Source organism: Pristiophorus japonicus, chromosome 8 (genome assembly GCF_044704955.1).
Source record: "Pristiophorus japonicus isolate sPriJap1 chromosome 8, sPriJap1.hap1, whole genome shotgun sequence".
Lineage (NCBI taxonomy): Eukaryota > Metazoa > Chordata > Chondrichthyes > Pristiophoridae > Pristiophorus > Pristiophorus japonicus.
This window is the reverse complement of record NC_091984.1, coordinates 216603927-216625484: the sequence shown is the minus strand read 5'-3', so window position 1 is coordinate 216625484 and position 21558 is coordinate 216603927. Positions and strand designations below refer to the sequence as shown.

The window sequence follows — 21558 nt, the reverse complement described above, 5'->3', positions numbered from 1 at the left end:
CCCCGACCTCCGCGACTTTCTCCCCCGACCTCCGCGACGCTCTTTTCCCCTCCGCGACTCTCTTCTCTTCCCCCCCCCGACATCCGTGACTCTCTTCCCTCCGACCTCCGCGACTCTCTTTCGCCTCCCCCCCCCCCGATCTCCGCGACTCTCTCTTCCTCCCCCACCCCCCGGGAACCAAGACCCGACGCCACCTACCTGTAAATCCAGCCCGAAGTCTTGGGCCCAGCCGTTCAGCCTCCTTCTCTCCCTCTCCCTCTCCTCTCATTCCCTCTCCTCTCCTCTCCTTTCCTTCTTTCTCTCCCTCCCCTCTCCTTCCCTCCCTCCCCTCTCCTTCCCTCCCTCCCCTCTCCTTCCCTCACTCCCCTCTCCTTCCCTCCCTCCCCTCTCCTTCCCTCCCTCCCCTCTCCTTCCCTCCCTCCCCTCTCCTTCCCTCCCTCCCCTCTCCTTCCCTCCCTCCCCTCTCCTTCCCTCCCTCCCCTCTCCTTCCCTCCCTCCCCTCTCCTTCCCTCCCTCCCCTCTCCTTCCCTCCCTCCCCTCTCCTTCCCTCCCTCCCCTCTCCTTCCCTCCCTCCCCTCTCCTTCCCTCCCTCCCCTCTCCTTCCCTCCCTCCCCCCTCCTTCCCTCCCTCCCCTCTCCTTCCCTCCCTCCCCTCTCCTTCCCTCCCTCTCCTCTCCTTCCCTCCCTCTCCTCCCTCCCTCTCCTCTCCCTCCCTCCCTCTCCTCTCCTTCCCTCCCTCTCCTCTCCTTCCCTCCCTCTCCTCTCCTTCCCTCCCTCTCCTCTCCTTCCCTCCCTCTCCTCTCCTTCCCTCCCTCTCCTCTCCTTCCCTCCCTCCCCTCTCCCTCCCCTCTCCCTCCCCTCTCCCTCCCCTCTCCCTCCCCTCTCCCTCCCCTCTCCCTCCCCTCTCCCTCCCCTCTCCCTCCCCTCTCCCTCCCCTCTCCCTTCCCTCCCTCCTTCCTTCCTTCCCTCCCTCCCTCCTCTCCTTCCCCCCTCCTTATCCCCCCCTTCTCCTCCTCCTCCTCCTCCTCCTCCTCTTCCTCCTCCCCCCCCTCCCCCCCCAACACCCACCCCCCTCTCCCTCCCTCCTCCTTCTCCCCCACCCACCTCCCCTCGCTGTCAAACACAGACACTGACAGACAGAGAGTGAGAGACACACACACACAGACAGAGAGATAGAGACACTGACAGAGACACACTGGGGGGGGGGGGCCGGTCCCAGCATGCTGTTGGAGGACTCCAAGTGCTGCAGTCGGTAAGTAGAAAATGTTTTGTTTATTGATTTTTAAATTTTTTTTATTTTTTATTAATTTTTTTTGGATTGATTTATTGGTTGATTTATTGATGTATTTATCACTTATTATTGATAATGGCTCTTTATTTGTAAAACTGAAGTGTTTAATGTTTGTAAACTTCCCTTTAAACCCCCCCCCCCCCCCCCCATTCCCTACGCCTGATTTGTAACCTACGCCTAATTTTCTAAGTGTAGACAAGGTTTTTCTGAGCATACAAAAATCTACACTGACTCCATTCTAAGTTAGTTTGGAGTATGTTTTCACTGCCTAAACTTTCAAAACAGGCGTAAGTGGCCGGACACGCCCCCTTTTGAAAAAAAAATCTGTTCCAAACTGACTAGAACTGGAGCAAACTAAATGCCGAGAATTGCAATTTCTAAGATGCTCCATTCTAAACCAGTTGCTCAAAAAAAAACAGGAACAACTCAGGCCCCATCCTCTCTGCATCTACCTTGTCGAGCCACCTCATTATATTATATGTTTCAATAAGATCACCTCTCATTCTTCGGAACTCCAATGAGTATAGGCCCAACCTGCACAACATTTCTTCATAAGTCAAACCCTTCATCTCAGGAATCAACCGAGTGAACCTTCTCTGAACAGCCTCCAATGCAAGTATATCCCTCCTTAATACGGAGACCAAAACCGTACGCAGTACTCTAGGTGTGGCCTCTCCAATACCCTGTACAGTTACAGCAGGACTTCTCTGCTTTTATACTCTATCCCCCTTGCAATAAAGGTCAACATTCCATTTGCCTTACTGATTACTTGCTGTACCCGCATACTAACTTTTTGTGTTTCATGCACAAGGACCCCCAGGTCCCTCTGTACTGCAGCACTTGGTAATTTTTCTCCATTTAAATAATAATTTGCTTTTTTACTTTTTCTGCCAAAGTAGATAACCTCACACTTTCCCACATTATACTCCACTCACTTAGCCTGTCTATATCCCTTTGCAGATTTTTTTTGCTCTCCTCACAACTTGCTTTCCCACCCATCTTTGTATAATCAGCCAACTTGGCTACATTACACTCGGTACCTTCATCCAAATCATTAATACAGATTGTAAATAGTTGAGGCCCCAGCAAACAAGTGGCAGCACAGATATAGCCAAGTTATTGGAGTCACAGAGGAGTTCAGTACATCTTATCAGTTCGAACTCCTAGTCACAACAAACTCACCACATTCTCTTCCCTTTTTGCTGAGTTCCCCTTCTGGTCAGTGAAATGCATCTGTTCAACTGCAGACTTCTCACTGCGTCGTAAATCCTGACTCTCACTGCAGAGATTTTCTATAATTTTGACATACTTTTATTGATTTATTCATCAGTGAACCTTACAGGAAGTGGAAAAACCTATATATGGGAATGGGCTCACCCTGTGTCGGTATTAATTGAGTCAAGAGTCCAGCTGTAAAATCAATTACAAACTGAGCCAATGTCGATGGTATGGAGGACTGGGAGTTGCGAAGAGATGTGTAATGTTAATGGATGTCCCTGAAAGCGCCTTGATGAATATTTCAACAGATACTCCAATATTCGATATTTTTTAATCTAGCACCAGGACCTAGCAAAGTTAGGTTTGAGCTCTATGTTGAAGGAAGGAAGGAAAGAAGGAAGGAAGCTCTTGGCCAGTGCCCTTGCGTCTTTTGCCCATGAGTAGTATGTGTATTCATCTCTGCATCATTATCAATTTGCATCATATCAACTAGCAACTTCGGCCTGGCTCAGAGATCATTCCAACGCGGAAGCTAAAGAATTCCTCTCGAGTTTGGATACTTTTGCCACCTGAAATGCCAGCCACTTTGGTGGGAAATCGTCTGATACTGAAATTTTCCTTTCCTGGAAACGGATTTGTGCCCCTCTAGGAAATGAGTTCATTGTCACCTAAATGTCCAGGGTTACGAAGTGCTTAACGGCCTATGGGCCCAGTTAAAACTGGCCCAGGCATTGCTCGGACTGACTTGTAGTGGAAGTTGGGTGTGCTCAGCTAACTCTATGTCTGGAAAAAAAATACACCTTGGGGGTCTAAGCCTTGGCCTGTGGCATGTGTATACATTCCTCAGAAGCTGCACGCTCAGCACTGGATGACCTCTAGATGACATTACAGAGCAATTTCTTGATTATCCATTTGGATGACTGGTGCTCCATTTCCATTCCAAGGTTCACCAATTACATGGCATTGGCAGAGGCTTTAGAGTACAACAGTTGGTTAACTAATGATGAATAACTTGGCATGTTCTTTGCTTTCCAGTTGTATTGTTCAATATCACTAAAGCTTAAACCATGACCGGTTACTTTCTTCATCAACAGAGCAACTCTAAAGGTTTTACTCGAGGCTGAATGTAGAAACGTAAGCTTATGTTTCCAGTGCTCAGTATCTACCCTCAAATGGGTTGCAGAGGGGGAAGAAGCTGCTGCTCTATAATAGAACCACCATTAAATTGTGTGTGTGTCAATGCTGTGATCAGGAGGAGGGTGCAATGCACTCACATTTTCTGGTGAGATGTGTCTAACCATGCCACTTAGGAGGAACTTCTAGTACCTGCTGTCCACCTACCAAGGGCTTAAACCCATTCTCGTCAGTTTTTGAATAGTCAACTAGCAATTATCCGCTGGGTGGGAGGTGAGAGGTAAGCAAAGTTGGTTTGGAATTCAGATGACTCAAATGATTTATGTCTGGCAACTGAAGTTTGGATCCATTCAGTCCTCCATGGCGCGCTTGATAATCCAATACTTTGGCCAGACAGCTCTATAATACGAGAAGACATTGTTCATGATTGATGAGTCAACCTGAACAGGGAGATTTGTCATGGAGGTGAGGATTCTTTCCACTCCACTGCAGATAACCCTGCAGGCCAAAGCCCTAATGAGTGCGATGGTCATCGCTGGAGAAGCAGTGGGAGGCATCTGACCAGCTGCCCAGTTTTAGCTGATTAAACTTCAGTGCTACCACTGTCTTTAAGTCCTTAAGCCTTGGCTCTGTCAACCTGCATCCAAGCTTTCTGGACTAAGATAAGTGAAATATGTTTCGACAGGGAAAGAGTGTAGACACTATTTGGTGCAGATAAAAGCCCTACAGGTGGTTATAGATTTCTCACTAGCTTGATTTAGAAGTTCTCAAATATGGTGATGAGTGTCTGTGTGTGCCAGTCACCCAACTCTTTTTTTTTAAAAGCAACTATCAAATTTGACCAAAAATGCACAATAAAGCTGCCTCAATACTGTTGTATCAATTTCTCCCAGGTCAGCTACAGCACATTTCAGATTTACGTTGCCCCATCACGCATTTACAGGTTGCAGCATGAATTACATACAGGGTAACGTTTCCTCTCTTTTACCCCAACGGTACACCATAACCCTATCCCCATTTGCCATACTAGTATCTATGTGGCCTTTGTGAGTGAGATTGCAATTTAAGGGTAAGATTTCCTGTGTAAGCATTATGCCTGTGCTACACCTAGCTAATTTGTGAAACAGTGGATAATTTTGTGCTGTGGTCTTGTGCCAAATGAAAACTGATGAGACTGTCTAAAACTCAATCAACGGAGAAAAATGACTTTTGTTCCACCAGTTAGTTGGATTCAAGCCAGGAACTAGATACGAAAGGATTGTATTCTAGCTGGCTATTGCATTGAACCCAATCGGAGCTGTGATCTTTATTTCGTGAAGACCTCACACCACCAAGAACAATGTTATTGAGTGATTACTGGCCTAAAATTCTAATAGCACCAGGTGTCATGGCACCACAGCTGTGGTTCTGTTGCAATAGATCTAGTACAGTGCAGTGCTCAAATGACTTCCATCGTGTTTCTCTGTTTCAAGTATCCACCTCCACTCATTCCTCCCCGGGGAGAGGTGAATGCAGCTGACGCATTTGACATAGGATCATTTGATGAAGAAGACACAAAAGGCATCAAGGTACCGTCTACATGTTCTCTAATTGTTTTCTTCTGTGGACACGACACTGGTAACCATAGTACACGTTGTATCTATAATAACTAGTGAATACCAGTAACACAGGACGTACCAATGGAACAAGTGGCACTCATGTAAGGAGCAAATATTCGCAGTACTTGTGTAGCAGGCAATACTAATGGCATTCCTATAACCAGTTGATGCTCGTGGCATCCATGTAATGAGTGGCTGCTCGTGGCACCTGTGCAACTAGTGGCAGCTGTGTAATTAGTCACACTAGTGCTGATGGCACCTGTGTAACCAGTGGGTGCTGACCATCGGTGCAACCGCTTGGTACTAATCATACCTGTGTAACCAGTGGGTGCTCGACCATCGGTGCAACCTCGTGGTACTAATCACACCTGTGTAACCAGTGGGTGCTAGACCATCGGTGCAACCGCTCGGTACTAATCACACCTGTGTAACCAGTGGATGCTAGACCCCATCGGTGCAACCTCGTGGTACTAATCACACCTGTGTAACCAGTGGGTGCTGACCATCGGTGCAACCTCGTGGTACTAATCACACCTGTGTAACCAGTGGGTGCTGACCATCAGTGCAACCGCTCGATACTAATCACACCTGTGTAACCAGTGGGTGCTGACCATCGGTGCAACCTCGTGGTACTAATCATACCTGTGTAACCAGTGGGTGCTGACCATCGGTGCAACCTCGTGGTACAAATCATACCTGTGTAACCAGAGGGTGTTGACCATCGGTGCAACCTCGTGGTACTAATCACACCTGTGTAACCAGTGGGTGTTGACCATCGGTGCAACCTCGTGGTACTAATCACACCTGTGTAACCAGTGGGTGATGACCATCGGTGCAACCTCGTGATACTAATCACACCTGTGTAACCAGTGGGTGCTAGACCATCAGTGCAACCGCTCGGTACTAATCACACCTGTGTAACCAGTGGATGCTAGACCCCATCGGTGCAACCTCGTGGAACTAATCACACCTGTGTAACCAGTGGGTGCTGACCATCGGTGCAACCGCTCGGTACTAATCACACCTGTGTAACCAGTGTGTGCTGACCATCGGTGCAACCTCGTGGTACTAATCACACCTGTGTAACCAGTGGGTGCTGATCATCGGTGCAACCTCGTGGTACTAATCACCTGTGTAACCAGTGGGTGCTGACCATCGGTGCAACCTCGTGGTACTAATCACACCTGTGTAACCAGTGGGTGTTGACCATCGGTGCAACCGCTCGGTACTAATCATACCTGTGTAACCAGTGGATGCTGACCATCGGTGCAACCTCGTGGTACTAATCACACCTGTGTAACCAGTGGGTGCTGACCATCGGTGCAACCTCGTGGTACTAATCATACCTGTGTAACCAGTGGGTGCTGACCATCGGTGCAACCGCTCGGTACTAATCACACCTGTGTAACCAGTGGGTGCTGACCATCGGTGCAACCTCGTGGTACTAATCACACCTGTGTAACCAGTGGGTGCTGACCATCGGTGCAACCTCGTGGTACTAATCACACCTGTGTAACCAGTGGGTGCTAGATCATCGGTGCAACCTCGTGGTACTAATCACACCTGTGTAACCAGTGGGTGCTAGACCATCGGTGCAACCTCGTGGTACTAATCACACCTGTGTAACCAGTGGGTGCTAGACCATCGGTGCAACCTCGTGGTACTAATCACACCTGTGTAACCAGTGGGTGCTGACCATCGGTGCAACCTCGTGGTACTAATCATACCCGTGTAACCAGTGGGTGTTGACCATCGGTGCAACCTCGTGGTACTAATCACACCTGTGTAACCAGTGGGTGCTGACCATCGGTGCAACCTCGTGGTACTAATCATACCTGTGTAACCAGTGGGTGCTAGACCATCGGTGCAACCGCTCGGTACTAATCACACCTGTGTAACCAGTGGGTGCTAGACCCCATCGGTGCAACCTCGTGGTACTAATCACACCTGTGTAACCAGTGGGTGCTGACCATCGGTGCAACCGCTCGGTACTAATCACACCTGTGTAACCAGTGGATGCTGACCATCGGTGCAACCTCGTGGTACTAATCATACCTGTGTAACCAGTGGGTGCTGACCATCGGTGCAACCTCGTGGTACTAATCATACCTGTGTAACCAGTGGGTGCTGACCATCGGTGCAACCTCGTGGTACTAATCACACCTGTGTAACCAGTGGGTGCTGACCATCGGTGCAACCTCGTGGTACTAATCACACCTGTGTAACCAGTGGGTGCTAGACCATCGGTGCAACCGCTCGGTACTAATCACACCTGTGTAACCAGTGGGTGCTGACCATCGGTGCAACCTCGTGGTACTAATCACACCTGTGTAACCAGTGGGTGCTGACCATCGGTGCAACCGCTCGGTACTAATCATACCTGTGTAACCAGTGGATGCTGACCATCGGTGCAACCTCGTGGTACTAATCACACCTGTGTAACCAGTGGGTGTTGACCATCGGTGCAACCGCTCGGTACTAATCACACCTGTGTAACCAGTGGGTGCTGACCATCGGTGCAACCGCTCGGTACTAATCACACCTGTGTAACCAGTGGTTGCTGACCATCGGTGCAACCGCTCGGTACTAATCACACCTGTGTAACCAGTGGATGCTAGACCCCATCGTTGCAACCTTGTGGTACTAATCACACCTGTGTAACCAGTGGATGCTAGACCCCATCGTTGCAACCTTGTGGTACTAATCACACCTGTGTAACCAGTGGGTGCTGACCATCGGTGCAACCGCTCGGTACTAATCACACCTGTGTAACCAGTGGGTGCTGACCATCGGTGCAACCTCGTGGTACCAATCACACCTGTGTAACCAGTGGGTGCTGACCATCGGTGCAACCTCGTGGTACTGATCACACCTGTGTAACCAGTGGGTGCTGATCATCGGTGCAACCGCTCGGTACTAATCATACCTGTGTAACCAGTGGATGCTGACCATCGGTGCAACCTCGTGGTACTAATCATACCTGTGTAACCAGTGGATGCTGACCATCGGTGCAACCTCGTGGTACTAATCACACCTGTGTAACCAGTGGGTGCTGACCATCGGTGCAACCTCGTGGTACTAATCATACCTGTGTAACCAGTGGGTGCTAGACCATCGGTGCAACCGCTCGGTACTAATCACACCTGTGTAACCAGTGGGTGCTGACCATCGGTGCAACCTCGTGGTACTAATCACACCTGTGTAACCAGTGGGTGCTGACCATCGGTGCAACCGCTCGGTACTAATCATACCTGTGTAACCAGTGGATGCTGACCATCGGTGCAACCTCGTGGTACTAATCACACCTGTGTAACCAGTGGGTGTTGACCATCGGTGCAACCGCTCGGTACTAATCACACCTGTGTAACCAGTGGGTGCTGACCATCGGTGCAACCGCTCGGTACTAATCACACCTGTGTAACCAGTGGTTGCTGACCATCGGTGCAACCGCTCGGTACTAATCACACCTGTGTAACCAGTGGATGCTAGACCCCATCGTTGCAACCTTGTGGTACTAATCACACCTGTGTAACCAGTGGATGCTAGACCCCATCGTTGCAACCTTGTGGTACTAATCACACCTGTGTAACCAGTGGGTGCTGACCATCGGTGCAACCGCTCGGTACTAATCACACCTGTGTAACCAGTGGGTGCTGACCATCGGTGCAACCTCGTGGTACCAATCACACCTGTGTAACCAGTGGGTGCTGACCATCGGTGCAACCTCGTGGTACTGATCACACCTGTGTAACCAGTGGGTGCTGATCATCGGTGCAACCGCTCGGTACTAATCATACCTGTGTAACCAGTGGATGCTGACCATCGGTGCAACCTCGTGGTACTAATCATACCTGTGTAACCAGTGGATGCTGACCATCGGTGCAACCTCGTGGTACTAATCACACCTGTGTAACCAGTGGGTGCTGACCATCGGTGCAACCTCGTGGTACTAATCATACCTGTGTAACCAGTGGGTGCTAGACCATCGGTGCAACCGCTCGGTACTAATCACACCTGTGTAACCAGTGGGTGCTGACCATCGGTGCAACCTCGTGGTACTAATCACACCTGTGTAACCAGTGGGTGCTGACCATCGGTGCAACCTCGTGGTACTAATCATACCTGTGTAACCAGTGGGTGCTGACCATCGGTGCAACCTCGTGGTACTAATCACACCTGTGTAACCAGTGGGTGCTGACCATCGGTGCAACCTCGTGGTACTAATCACACCTGTGTAATCAGTGGGTGTTGACCATCGGTGCAACCGCTCGGTACTAATCATACCTGTGTAACCAGTGGATGCTGACCATCGGTGCAACCTCGTGGTACTAATCACACCTGTGTAACCAGTGGGTGTTGACCATCGGTGCAACCGCTCGGTACTAATCACACCTGTGTAACCAGTGGGTGCTGACCATCGGTGCAACCGCTCGGAACTAATCACACCTGTGTAACCAGTGGGTGCTGACCATCGGTGCAACCGCTCGGTACTAATCACACCTGTGTAACCAGTGGGTGCTGACCATCGGTGCAACCTCGTGGTACTAATCATACCTGTGTAACCAGTGGGTGTTGACCATCGGTGCAACCTCGTGGTACTAATCACACCTGTGTAACCAGTGGGTGTTGACCATCGGTGCAACCGCTCGGTACTAATCACACCTGTGTAACCAGTGGGTGCTAGACCATCGGTGCAACCTCGTGGTACTAATCACACCTGTGTAACCAGTGGGTGCTGACCATCGGTGCAACCTCGTGGTACTAATCACACCTGTGTAACCAGTGGGTGCTAGACCCCATCGGTGCAACCGCTCGGTACTAATCGCACCTGTGTAACCAGTGGGTGCTGACCATCGGTGCAACCGCTCGGTACTAATCGCACCTGTGTAACCAGTGGGTGCTAGACCCCATCGGTGCAACCTCGTGGTACTAATCACACCTGTGTAACCAGTGGGTGCTGACCATCGGTGCAACCGCTCGGTACTAATCACACCTGTGTAACCAGTGGGTGCTAGACCATCGGTGCAACCTTGTGGTACTAATCACACCTGTGTAACCAGTGGGTGCTGACCATCGGTGCAACCTCTTGGTACTAATCACACCTGTGTAACCAGTGGGTGCTGACCATCGGTGCAACCTCTTGGTACTAATCACACCTGTGTAACCAGTGGATGCTGACCATCGGTGCAACCGCTCGGTACTAATCATACCTGTGTAACCAGTGGATGCTGACCATCGGTGCAACCGCTCGGTACTAATCATACCTGTGTAACCAGTGGATGCTGACCATCGGTGCAACCGCTCGGTACTAATCATACCTGTGTAACCAGTGGATGCTGACCATCGGTGCAACCGCTCGGTACTAATCATACCTGTGTAACCAGTGGGTGCTGACCATCGGTGCAACCTCTTGGTACTAATCACACATTGGTACTAATCAACCAGTGCATATTAGTAATGCCTGAGTAACTAGTAGGTGACTTAACAAAGACGGTGTTTGTGGCAGCCATGTAATCAGTAGATATTATGCACTCATATAATGAGTGGATGCTGGTGACAGCTGTGCACCCAGTATATGTGTAACGGAGTACAATGAGCAGGTTACGCTCAGTTGGTGACTAGCCCATGTGTGACTGGCATAGCCTATGCATGATGGTTTTGGCCCATGTGTGATCGTGTTCTTCCTCTATTTCTCAATTCCAGTTTGATGTTGGACATTTGCTATATCTGATACAATAGAACCTCAGGTATTGGGCAGCTCAGGGCTGCAAGAAAGTCTTTAAACTGTGACATGCCCATTAGTTCAGAGTTTTAGTATATATAAACACAAAATTATGGAAAAAAAGAATTTTAATAAATTTGATTTTGGTAGAACATGCTTTTAGATAGTAAATGTTCAAAATTACCAAAGAAATAAAATACTGAAGTGTACAAAGTACATGATTGTATATCATGACAAAAGTTTATAAAGATGTGAAAACATGTTCCTCATAACAAATTACCAAATTTAAATACCGGCAAATAATAGTGCATGGGAAGGGAGACTTCATTAAACCTTTGATCATTTTCATAACAAAAGAGAGTACACTGGAGCAAAGCTATGTTAATTAATTTGCTAATATTGTTTCTCTCTCCCTCTGTAATCTTTTTGCCACACTTCTTTCCTTTCCCTCTTCCTTTCCCCTCTTCCTCTCAACCAATTTTCCATTGCCCTCACCCTCCATGCTTTTCATCTTGCTGTCTCCACTAATTCTCTCTGCTGTCTGTCTTGCTTTCTCTCCCCTGCCACCTCTGTTGTTCAATTCTTGATCTCTCTACCCTGTATATCTCTTTCCCCCCCCCCCCCCCCACCCATTCTCCATTTCTCTCTCTCTCTCTTTCTTTCCCCATCTCTCTGATTTCTCCATCATAGCTGTTGGATAGTGACCAGGAGCTGTATAAGAATTTTCCACTGGTGATATCGGAGCGCTGGCAACAGGAGGTGGCAGAAACTGTGTACGATGCAGTCAATGCTGACACTGATAAAAGCGAGGTCAGGAAGCGAGCAAAGAATAAGATGCTTGGTCACGAGGAAGGTAGGAACGTTCATTTATGAGATATTCCCAACTCGGATACATCATAAAGCATTCTCTAAGATACTGAAATAAAAACTGAAAATGCTTTGAAATACCGAGCAAGACAGTCAACATTTGTAAAGCGACAAGAGAAGATGACATTTTGGGTGTATAACCTTCAAAATGTTGACTGGTCTTTTCTTTCTTTCGATGCTGATTGACTTGCTGTGTATTGCCAGTATTTTCACATTTTATTTCAGATTGCTATAATTTTTTTCTTGTCTTTTATTTCTCTTATGTGCTACGAGTCTCCTGACAAAAGGGGCGAAATTGCGTGTCAATGGATGCATTAAAATGAAATTCTTCTGTCTGCTATTTTAACATAGGATCATCAGTCAGCTATTCAGCCCTTCGAGTCTGTTCCACCATTCAGTTAGATTTAGGCTGGTCTGTATCTCAGCTCCATCTACCCGCCTTGGTTCCATAATCCTTAACAAAGATCTGTCAATCTCAGTTTTGAAATTTTCATTTGACCTAGCATCAACAGCCTTTTTGGGGAAAGAGTTCCAGATTTCCACTACCCTTTGTGTGAAGAAGTGCTTTCTGACATCATCCCTGAATGGCCTACCTCGAATTTTAAGATTATACCTCCTTGTTCTAGACTTCCCCACGAGAGGAAATTGTTTTTCTCTATTTACATAGGATATACGGCACAGAAACAGGCCATTCGGCCCATGCCAGCATTTATGCTCCACTCAAGCCTCGCTCCCGTCTTTCCTCATCTAAAAGTATCAGCATAACCCTCCATTCCCTTCTTCCTCATGTGCCTGTCTTGCCTCCCCTTAAATGCATCTATACTATTCTCTTCAACCACTCCCTGTGGATCGAGTTCTACATTCTCACCACTCTTTGGGTAAAAAAGTATCTTCCGATTTCGCTATTTGATTTCTTGGTGGCCAACTTCTATTGATGGCCTCTAGTTATGCTCTTCCCCACAAGTGGAAACATTCTCTCTGTATCCAAGACCTTTATTAGGTCACCCGTCAACCTTCTTTTCTCAAGGAAAAAAAGACCCAGCCTGTTCATCCTTTCCTGATATGTATATCGTCGCATTTCTGGTATCATCCTTGTAAATCTTCTCTGCACCCTCTCCAGTGCCTCAATATCCTTTTTATAATATGGCAGCAAGAATTGTACGCAGTACTCCAAGTGTGGTCTAACCAAGGTTCGATACAGGTTTACCATAACTTCCCTACTTTTCAATTCTATACCTCTATAAATAAACCCAAGCTCTTGGTTTGCCTTTTTTATGGCCTTGCTAACCTGTGTCACAACTTTTAATGATTTATGTATTTGTACTCCGAGATCTCTTTGTCCTCTACCCCACCAAGACCAGCACCCTCCAAGTAATAAGTGACTTCCCTATTCTTCCTACCAAAATGTAATACAGGTGCAGCGTCCAAAATCCAGAGTTCCGGAATGTTCCGGAATCCGGACCAGACGACCCTGCCCAACCTCGGAGCCTCGCCTCGCCACCCTTACCTCAGGGCCTTATCACCTGCCCGCATGAACTCCTCCTCGGCCGGGCCCGGCCCCACCCAACGGTCTCCTCGGCGGGGCCCGGCCCCACCCAACGGTCTCCTCGGCGGGGCCCGGCCCCACCCAACGGTCTCCTCGGCGGGGCCCGGCCCCACCCAACGGTCTCCTCGGCGGGGCCCGGCCCCACCCAACGGTCTCCTCGGCGGGGCCCGGCCCCACCCAACGGTCTCCTCGGCGGGGCCCGGCCCCACCCAACGGTCTCCTCGGCGGGGCCCGGCCCCACCCAACGGTCTCCTCGGCGGGGCCCGGCCCCACCCAACGGTCTCCTCGGCGGGGCCCGGCCCCACCCAACGGTCTCCTCGGCGGGGCCCGGCCCCACCCAACGGTCTCCTCGGCGGGGCCCGGCCCCACCCAACGGTCTCCTCGGCGGGGCCCGGCCCCACCCAACGGTCTCCTCGGCGGGGCCCGGCCCCACCCAACGGTCTCCTCGGCGGGGCCACGCCCGACACAAACACCTCCTCGATGGGCCCCAGCAGGTACCCCCCTTTCTGACATTCTGAAATCCGGAAATACCTGAACCTGAGCTCGGGTGTTTCTGGATTCGTGACGTCAGAAAGACGTTCCAAAGTCCGGAAAAACTCAAAATCTGGAACGGCCTCGGTCCCGAGCGTTCCGGATTCGGGATGCTTCACCTGTACCTCACGTTTATCTGTGTTGAACTTGGTTTGCCAATTATATGCCCATTCTGCAAGTTTATTAATGTCCTCTGTAATTTGTAATTTGTTGCAGTCCTCCTCAGTATTGACTCTTGCCTCCAATTTGGTGTCATCCGCAAATTTAGAAATTGTGTTTTTGATTTCAAAGTCTAAATCGTTAATATAAATTCTAAACAACAGTGGTCCCAGCACTGATTCTTGAAGAGCACCACTACCCACCTTCTGCCACTTTGACTCCACCTTGTTCATCAGTCTATCCTTATCGAAGGTCTTTTGAAAATCTAGATAAATTACATCTACTACATTACCATTGTCTACTCTCTCTGTTACCTCTTCAAAACATTCAATGAGGTTGGTCAAGCAAGACTTTCCCTTTTGAAATCCTATTCGTTGTTATTCTTTTAGTTTCTAGATGTTCTTCTATTTTCTCCTTTAGTAGGGATTCCATTATTTTTCCTACCACCGATGTTAAGCTGACTGGTCTGTAATTTCCTGGATATGTTCTATCCACTTTCTTAAATATAGATCTTACAGTTATTTATCTGCCAGTCCTCTGGCACTACACCATTTTCGAATGAATTATTAAATATGTATAGTCAGGCCTCTGCTATCTCCTCCCTAGATTCTTGCCCTATCAACTCCTTTAATCATCTTAAACGCCTCAATTAGATCAGCTCTGAATCTTCTACATTCAAGGGAATCTTCATAGGCGGTCCCTCGAACGAGGATGACTTGCTTCCACAAGAGTTCACAGATGTTTCAATGAAGGACCCGATGTTCCAGTCCTGAACTCCAATTGAAGGGGCGGAAGATGCCTGTGCGTGGATTTTTTTAACATGTGACCGTTGCACATCAGCCACCGCACGGGCTTGACAGAGCAAGGCCTTTATCTAGTGGTAAGGGTTAACCAGGACGACTGGAGACCTGCTCTGCTGCACGGAGCTAGTGCACGCACACATCGCAGTGTGAGCTGGCCCGTGCTGCCCCTGGGCCCTCGGCTCTTCTGGGCCGCGTACCTTCATTTGCCGCACCTCCGCCATGCTCTCTCGCCGCTCCTCCGCCACAAACATTCGCAGCACCTCCACCGCGATCTCACACCGCTCCTCCGCCACGATCTCTCGCCGCTCCTCCACCACAAAAACATTCAAGGGAATACAAGCCTAGTCTATGCACCCTGTCTGCATAATTGAAGCATTTTATAGCCCCAGTATCATTCTGATGAACCTGCGCTGTATCCTCTCCAAGGCCAATATATCCTTCCTGAAGTTGAATGCAGTACTCAAGATGGGGTGTAACCAGAGCTCTCTACAGCTGTAACATAACTTCAATCCCTTTGTGTTTCATTGAAACTCTTATACCATGGAGTCGGATGCTGCATGCACAATCCAGCATTCTGCTCAGGTCTGCGCCAGTAAGGGGCTTTGCATGTGCAAAGGAAGAATGGGAAGGTGTTCTGCCTGACTGGTGTCTCCCACCTGTTGTGAACGTGCTAAAAGTGACTTTAACAGAGCGGACAGTCTGCCTTGCTTACAGGCAAAATGAAAGAACTAGGGATAAATTGCATTAAAAAAATTCAAATGAGTTCTTTATCTCCATCCCGAGGAAGACCTGGACTAACACACCTTTTGTATTATATGCAGATTATGCTCTCGGGAAAGACTGCATTATGCATGGTTATATGCTGAAACTAGGAAACCCTTTCCTGACCCAGTGGCAACGTCGTTATTTCTACCTCTTTCCAAATCGGCTGGAGTGGAGAGGAGAGGGCGAGTCACGGGTAAGCAGTGTTGGACTGACTGAAGTGAGGAGGCTGTTCTATGAGTACACTTGTCACTGTCAGAATAGCACCAGGATGGTGGAGGTTGTACCAAAGTTAATGTCGCACTCAGCAACTTTGAGTGTTGAGTGTATAGGGCACTGAAGATAAAAAAGCACATGGGTTGGATTTATTGGGGTGAGTTTCTGCTTATCCTGCCCATGCATTTTTACTAAAAATGATGTGCCAGGAATGCCAAAGTGAGAACTCTCCCCTTGTATCCCATAAATGGACTCATTGATAACATGAGTAACAAAGCCCCCAAGTGAATTATAGTCCATGCCATACATGGGGTATCAATCACGTTCTGTGGCTCTTATCATCTATTCTGTCATACGATGTTATTAAGGAAGTTATTTTAAAATGCTGAAAGCTTACTGTAAACCTAAACTTCAAATTGGAGCTAATTGGGGAGCTTTTCCACTGAAGCGTTGCCTGTGTATGCAGAAAGCACATAAAGAGACATTTTTGAACCACAGCCCATGATTTTCATCCATTAATGTTAATGTGCAGAAAATCAGAAACTGGGGATGTGCGGTTTCCTGATAGTGTGTGCCAGGAACGCCAAAACAGAAAGTGTCCCCTTAAATCACTACAAGGATTGCGTTAGCGGCTCCAGTCACTTCACCGTGAAACATTTTTTCTGACAGTGGCCTGTTCTTGATTGTCACATCGCTGCATAAATTATGAAAACTAATTCATGGAAGTGACCAATGTTCCCTGTAATTTATTTTTGGCTGTGTGACCCATTCCAAAAAAAACCACGAATGCGCATTTTTTCCTATTTTAAAAGCCGATGAGTCGGCTGCACGGGGACTACAGAGTGATGCACAGCTTAAAGGGAACGTTGGAGATTACATAATCACATGTCGTACAGTAGCAAAAGTTACTGCCTTGTTCACATGTCTGACTTTGAGTTTCGTGCCCACCACCCACTTTTCAAATTTGTTCAGGCTTTGGCTTAAAGAGATCCTAATTTAAAAACCAAGTTAACAAATGGTGAAATCGGTTTGGATCCCCGAAGAATGCCCAAAATTATTTTCTTTAAAGAAAACAAAATCAAGATCATCCCCTTTACACATGGGGCGATGGAAGGACTGCATGAGGTCTTGGAGAGGGGAAATTGGGTAAGCCTCATTTCCATCCCCAAAGACAGCTCCCATGGTCTTTTAAAGATTGTAGCACACTGTCAGTCACTCTGAAGCCTCTTGAGGCACTATTTCATCATCAAAATCAGTCAGATTACAAGATAATTGCGGTTGAGGAATGCCATTCCACCCATCTTGTTCATTCAATGACCCTAAAGTTCCCCCATTTCAGCATCTCGTTGGTTCCTAAATGATTCAAAGCTTTTTGTTCCACTATTCTATCTAGGAGTCCATTCCATGTACTGATCACTCCTTTGTGAAAGGAATTTCCAAATAACAATTATAAATTTGCCAAACCCATACTTTAATGGGAATTTAGCCCACAATCTTCTCGCTCCGAGGCAAGTGTTACCTGAGCTAAGCTGACAATATAGTTCAGCATTCTATTGGCTTTGTTGATTATTGCTCTGTATTGGTTGGACATGTTGAACATCGAGTCTACTAAGTCTCCTAGGTCTTTTTCAACTTCACCCTACCCATTTCAACGCCATTCATGCAGTACATGTTATGTCCATTTTTCCTTCCTACATGCATTGGCATATATTTGTCTGTTTTAAATTGGTAGAGCTACCACAGGCCACCTGGGATGTCACTTCCTCAAAGAGGTGGAGGAGGTTGGTCAAGCAGGAATCCTTCTGAATCCATGTTCACTATTGTTGATATTTTTGTACAGATAATCTTCAAGTTTACCCTGGTAATAGATTCTGTTATTTTACACAGGATTTAAGTAAGATTATGGGTCTATAGTTGCCTGTGTCTGATTTGACACCTTTTTTGAATATATGCATCATCACACTTAAAATATACTGCTACCTTCTCATTGCCCAGTGACTCTCTCATTGCTTGTTAAAAAAGCCCACAAGGATAGCTGGGTGGTAATGGAAATGTCACTGGTGCGGTAAGGGCATTCATCTGACATTGGGGCAGTAGGAAAATAACTTTGCTCTGCATCTAGCCAGCCCTGTACCTGAACTGGGATTGCTCAATCAGACTGTGTAGAGGGAGCTTAAGTCTGTAGCTAACCCATTCTGTGCCTGACTTGGGCTTGCCTGATCGGCTCGTGTAGAAGGATCTTCACTCTGCATCTAACTCTGACGTACCTGAACTGTAGCGCGGCACAACGCAGCAAAGGTTGTCTCACACTTACAACATCCCTCACCATGATGAACACAAAATATTCCATGGAAAAATACAAAGAAATGAGAAACCCCAAATAACTGATTACCTACATGGGCAAACAGCACCGTGTTTGTGCAGCATGACCTTTAACCCAGTCATGACAGATACAGTGTACCTCAAATCAATAATCGATGTCCAGCATGTAGGTGGAATAAATGCTGCGATTGCAAGATTGTTGTATTCTGCCTCAAATCCAAGGATTCATGTGTAAAATAAAAGGCTAGACATCAGTGAAAATAAGCCATTGGTTTGAAGTACACTACAAACATGCATCTGCCTTGCCTGAGCTAAAAGGTTGCGCCGGACAAACACACTGTTGTTTGTCCACAACAGTTAATCATTTATTTGGGGGTTTCTCATTTTGGATTTTTCCAGGAAATGTTTTGTGTTCATAGTGATGAAGGATGTTATTTCTGACAAACAGACTTTTAACTTTTGCTGTGTTGTTAAGCACACAGGTCAGCAAAGCACAAGTTAGATGCAGAGTGACGATCCCTGCACAGTCTGTATTGAGCACAATCCCAGGCGAGATGCAGCACGCAGCCTGCTTCATTTGAATGTGCCAATCTATGCAGATATTTGTGTGTTTTTGTTATTTTACATCTTTTTGTTTAAATAAAAGTTTAAATAATTGTTTCCTTTTCATGATGGAAACATGATATCTTCCCTGTGGTGGAAAAACTTAGATAATCTTTTTGATACTGCAAATGTCAATACCAGATCTCACATGTTTGATCACGCACATATACACAGTGGTATTTTATTGCCATGATGATAAGCCACTATTGGAAGTTTCACTCTGAGGAGCACTCTCAGGCTCATGTGACTGCATTTGAAAGTTTCAACATTTTAATTTTAACAGGGCTTCATTGCAGTGAGTAGATCAGTGCATCAATGCTCTATAAAGTGAGATCTAATCAAACAAAGGATTTGTCATGTTATTTTCCATCTAGGATGCCTGGATTATTTATAAAAGACGTAGGCTGGTAAGAACAATGCTATCAAACTATAGCATCTACCCTGCTCTCCCATGCTATAGTTGAAGTTTTATGAGTGTATTGTGGGGATGTCACGATGAGTTTTATTAACATGTAGCTAGTCCTTTTCATCCCACATTGTCTCTCTGTCTCACATTCTTCCCCTCTCCTTTAGCCAGCAGCTTAGCTATTGCAAACTTGATTATTCAACTCGAGGTATGCTTTTAAATGTTATATTTTGTTTTTAGTTTCTTCAACATCACCTCAGCCCACCTTCACAGCAGCAGGGAGAGCAACTTGGGATGTGATTTCCTTTTCTCCTGCGCCAAAAATCCCCATTTGCCACATGACAGACTAGCTGAAAACTGACGAAATTCAATCAACTTGAGGCAATTAAATGACATGGTATCAAGCCGCAGGAAGTAGGGTTACACTGGGCACAGAATCCGTGATCCTTACCACCCTCCCTGTGTGAACCTCTCCTGGTGGCCCCCATCCTCTTTGTGTAAGGACTCTCCCTTGTGATCCAGTGTCCCTTGTGATCCAGTGTCCCTGTACCTGATACATTTGATCGTGACATCCCTGCTGTAGTGGTTGTTTTTGTGAAGTGTTTTTTTTTTTAATTCTGTTTACCTATACCTCTGTAAACCACTATTGCATAAGAACGCAAGTTTGAAATATCTGCAGTTAGTAGCGCACAGTGGGTACCAACATGACACCACGATTACACCATGAGTGGGTCCAACCAAGTCGTGCTTGAGCAATAATCGGGAATGTGACATGGGAGTAAAAATATATTACACTATCCATAGGTTCATAGGTTTTTATCAAGTCTTTGTTCAACCATCCTTCCCTGTCAATTTCCTCCTGCCCTCTCCTGTCCTTATGGTCTTGACTGCTTGCTGGGGTAGTTGTGATAATGTACATTCAATTGACATTTAAAGCCCCTTTTACCTTGACTAATTTCCAGACCAATCAACCGTATCTGGTTCCTGCAGGTAGCCTGTTTCCTGTCTTTCATTTTGTGACATCGCAAAGAAATATACACTTCCATTTTAACTGTAACTATTTAAAAACAAAAATAAAATACAGAAATCCTCATGTCTATCAGTGCACTTCTAGCAGAGATCACTGAACAAGGAGCAGGAGCAGGAAGTTTGGTTAATTTTTCCCTCCCTAACCCAGGGATGCTGCACACTGAAGCCAATTGTAGTACACTTACTGAACTCAGTGACCTCAGTGCAGACCAGGGTAGCCGCCTCTTTTAAAGCCAGCTCACCTGTATCCACCAGTCTGTTGTATTGCACTCAGAATCTTACACTATCAAAAAAAATACTGGGATTGAAAAGCAGTGGAATGGAAGATTGAGGGATTGTGACCCCCACCATAGTGAGTTCATTAGGGATTGAGAAGTTTTCTGAAGACATTTCCCTCGAGATTAAATTGGTGGAGTAGATTCCATGATACATATATTGTACATTCTCAAGGGCAATTAGGGATGGGCAACAAATGCTGGCCTTGCTAGCGACACCCACGTCTTATGAACGAATAAAAAAAAAAACATGGTGTGTGGAAAGAGTTGACTTGATGGGTCGAGTGGTCTTCTATTTCCAAACTATTATATCACTGCAAGAATATGCTGAATGGAGATCAATTGCTACCTGAGGTCATTATATAGGGGAGGCTTTGATAAATGAGCAGTGACAATAGACTGGAACAGATGAGCTGGCTTCAAAAGAAGCGGCTACCCTGGTCTGCACTGAATTCACTTGAGTTCAGTAAGTATACTACAATGTGCATGATCAGAGAAGGTCCATGACATGGGGAGACTGCAGGAGAGGACGAAACTGATAAGATACAAGCCTCCCCCCCCCCCCCCCCCAGTATACCACATTGTTTCCATACTATTTAACAGAACCATACTTTATGGAGATAATACCACTCTGACAGGCAAACATCAGTAGAATCTTGTCCACAGGTTAGTCTATCGCCATTCTTACAGGGATATACCTAGTTGTGATTCTGCAATGTGAATCACTCCTTTATGTTTCTTAAACACAGCTTTACTGAATTGAGAGTTGATCATTGATTGACATAGCTGCTCGTTATTGGTATAATCTGGTAGAAGCACTCCTTAGCACTGTGCTGCTATACAACTGGACATTTCCTACTTTGAAAGTTTGATCATTGATGCCGTATGGCAATACTTCACAATATACAGCACCCTGGGAGAGTTCTGGGCGAAAGATTCAATTTGTTCCGTCAGATGAGCCAATTTCAGCAGCACTGCTGTCAGAGGCATTGAGTGCAAACCACAGGAGAGGAGAAATTCAGGTGGAGGTTTGTCCCCCAGACTGCGCTGTCTTACACCACCTCGTAGTCAGCATAG

General features: G+C 46.9%; 1 protein-coding gene across 1 annotated transcript in view; it reads left to right on the top strand.

Annotated features, from left to right (window-relative positions):
* Nucleotides 1-21558, top strand: part of grk3 (G protein-coupled receptor kinase 3) — a 282207-nt gene that overhangs the window by 239551 nt on the left and 21098 nt on the right. The window contains exons 17-19 of the mRNA XM_070887915.1: nucleotides 5115-5210; nucleotides 11653-11815; nucleotides 15690-15826. Coding sequence (XP_070744016.1) covers nucleotides 5115-5210; nucleotides 11653-11815; nucleotides 15690-15826 — 396 coding nt within the window. The remainder of the gene's footprint in view (nucleotides 1-5114; nucleotides 5211-11652; nucleotides 11816-15689; nucleotides 15827-21558) is intronic.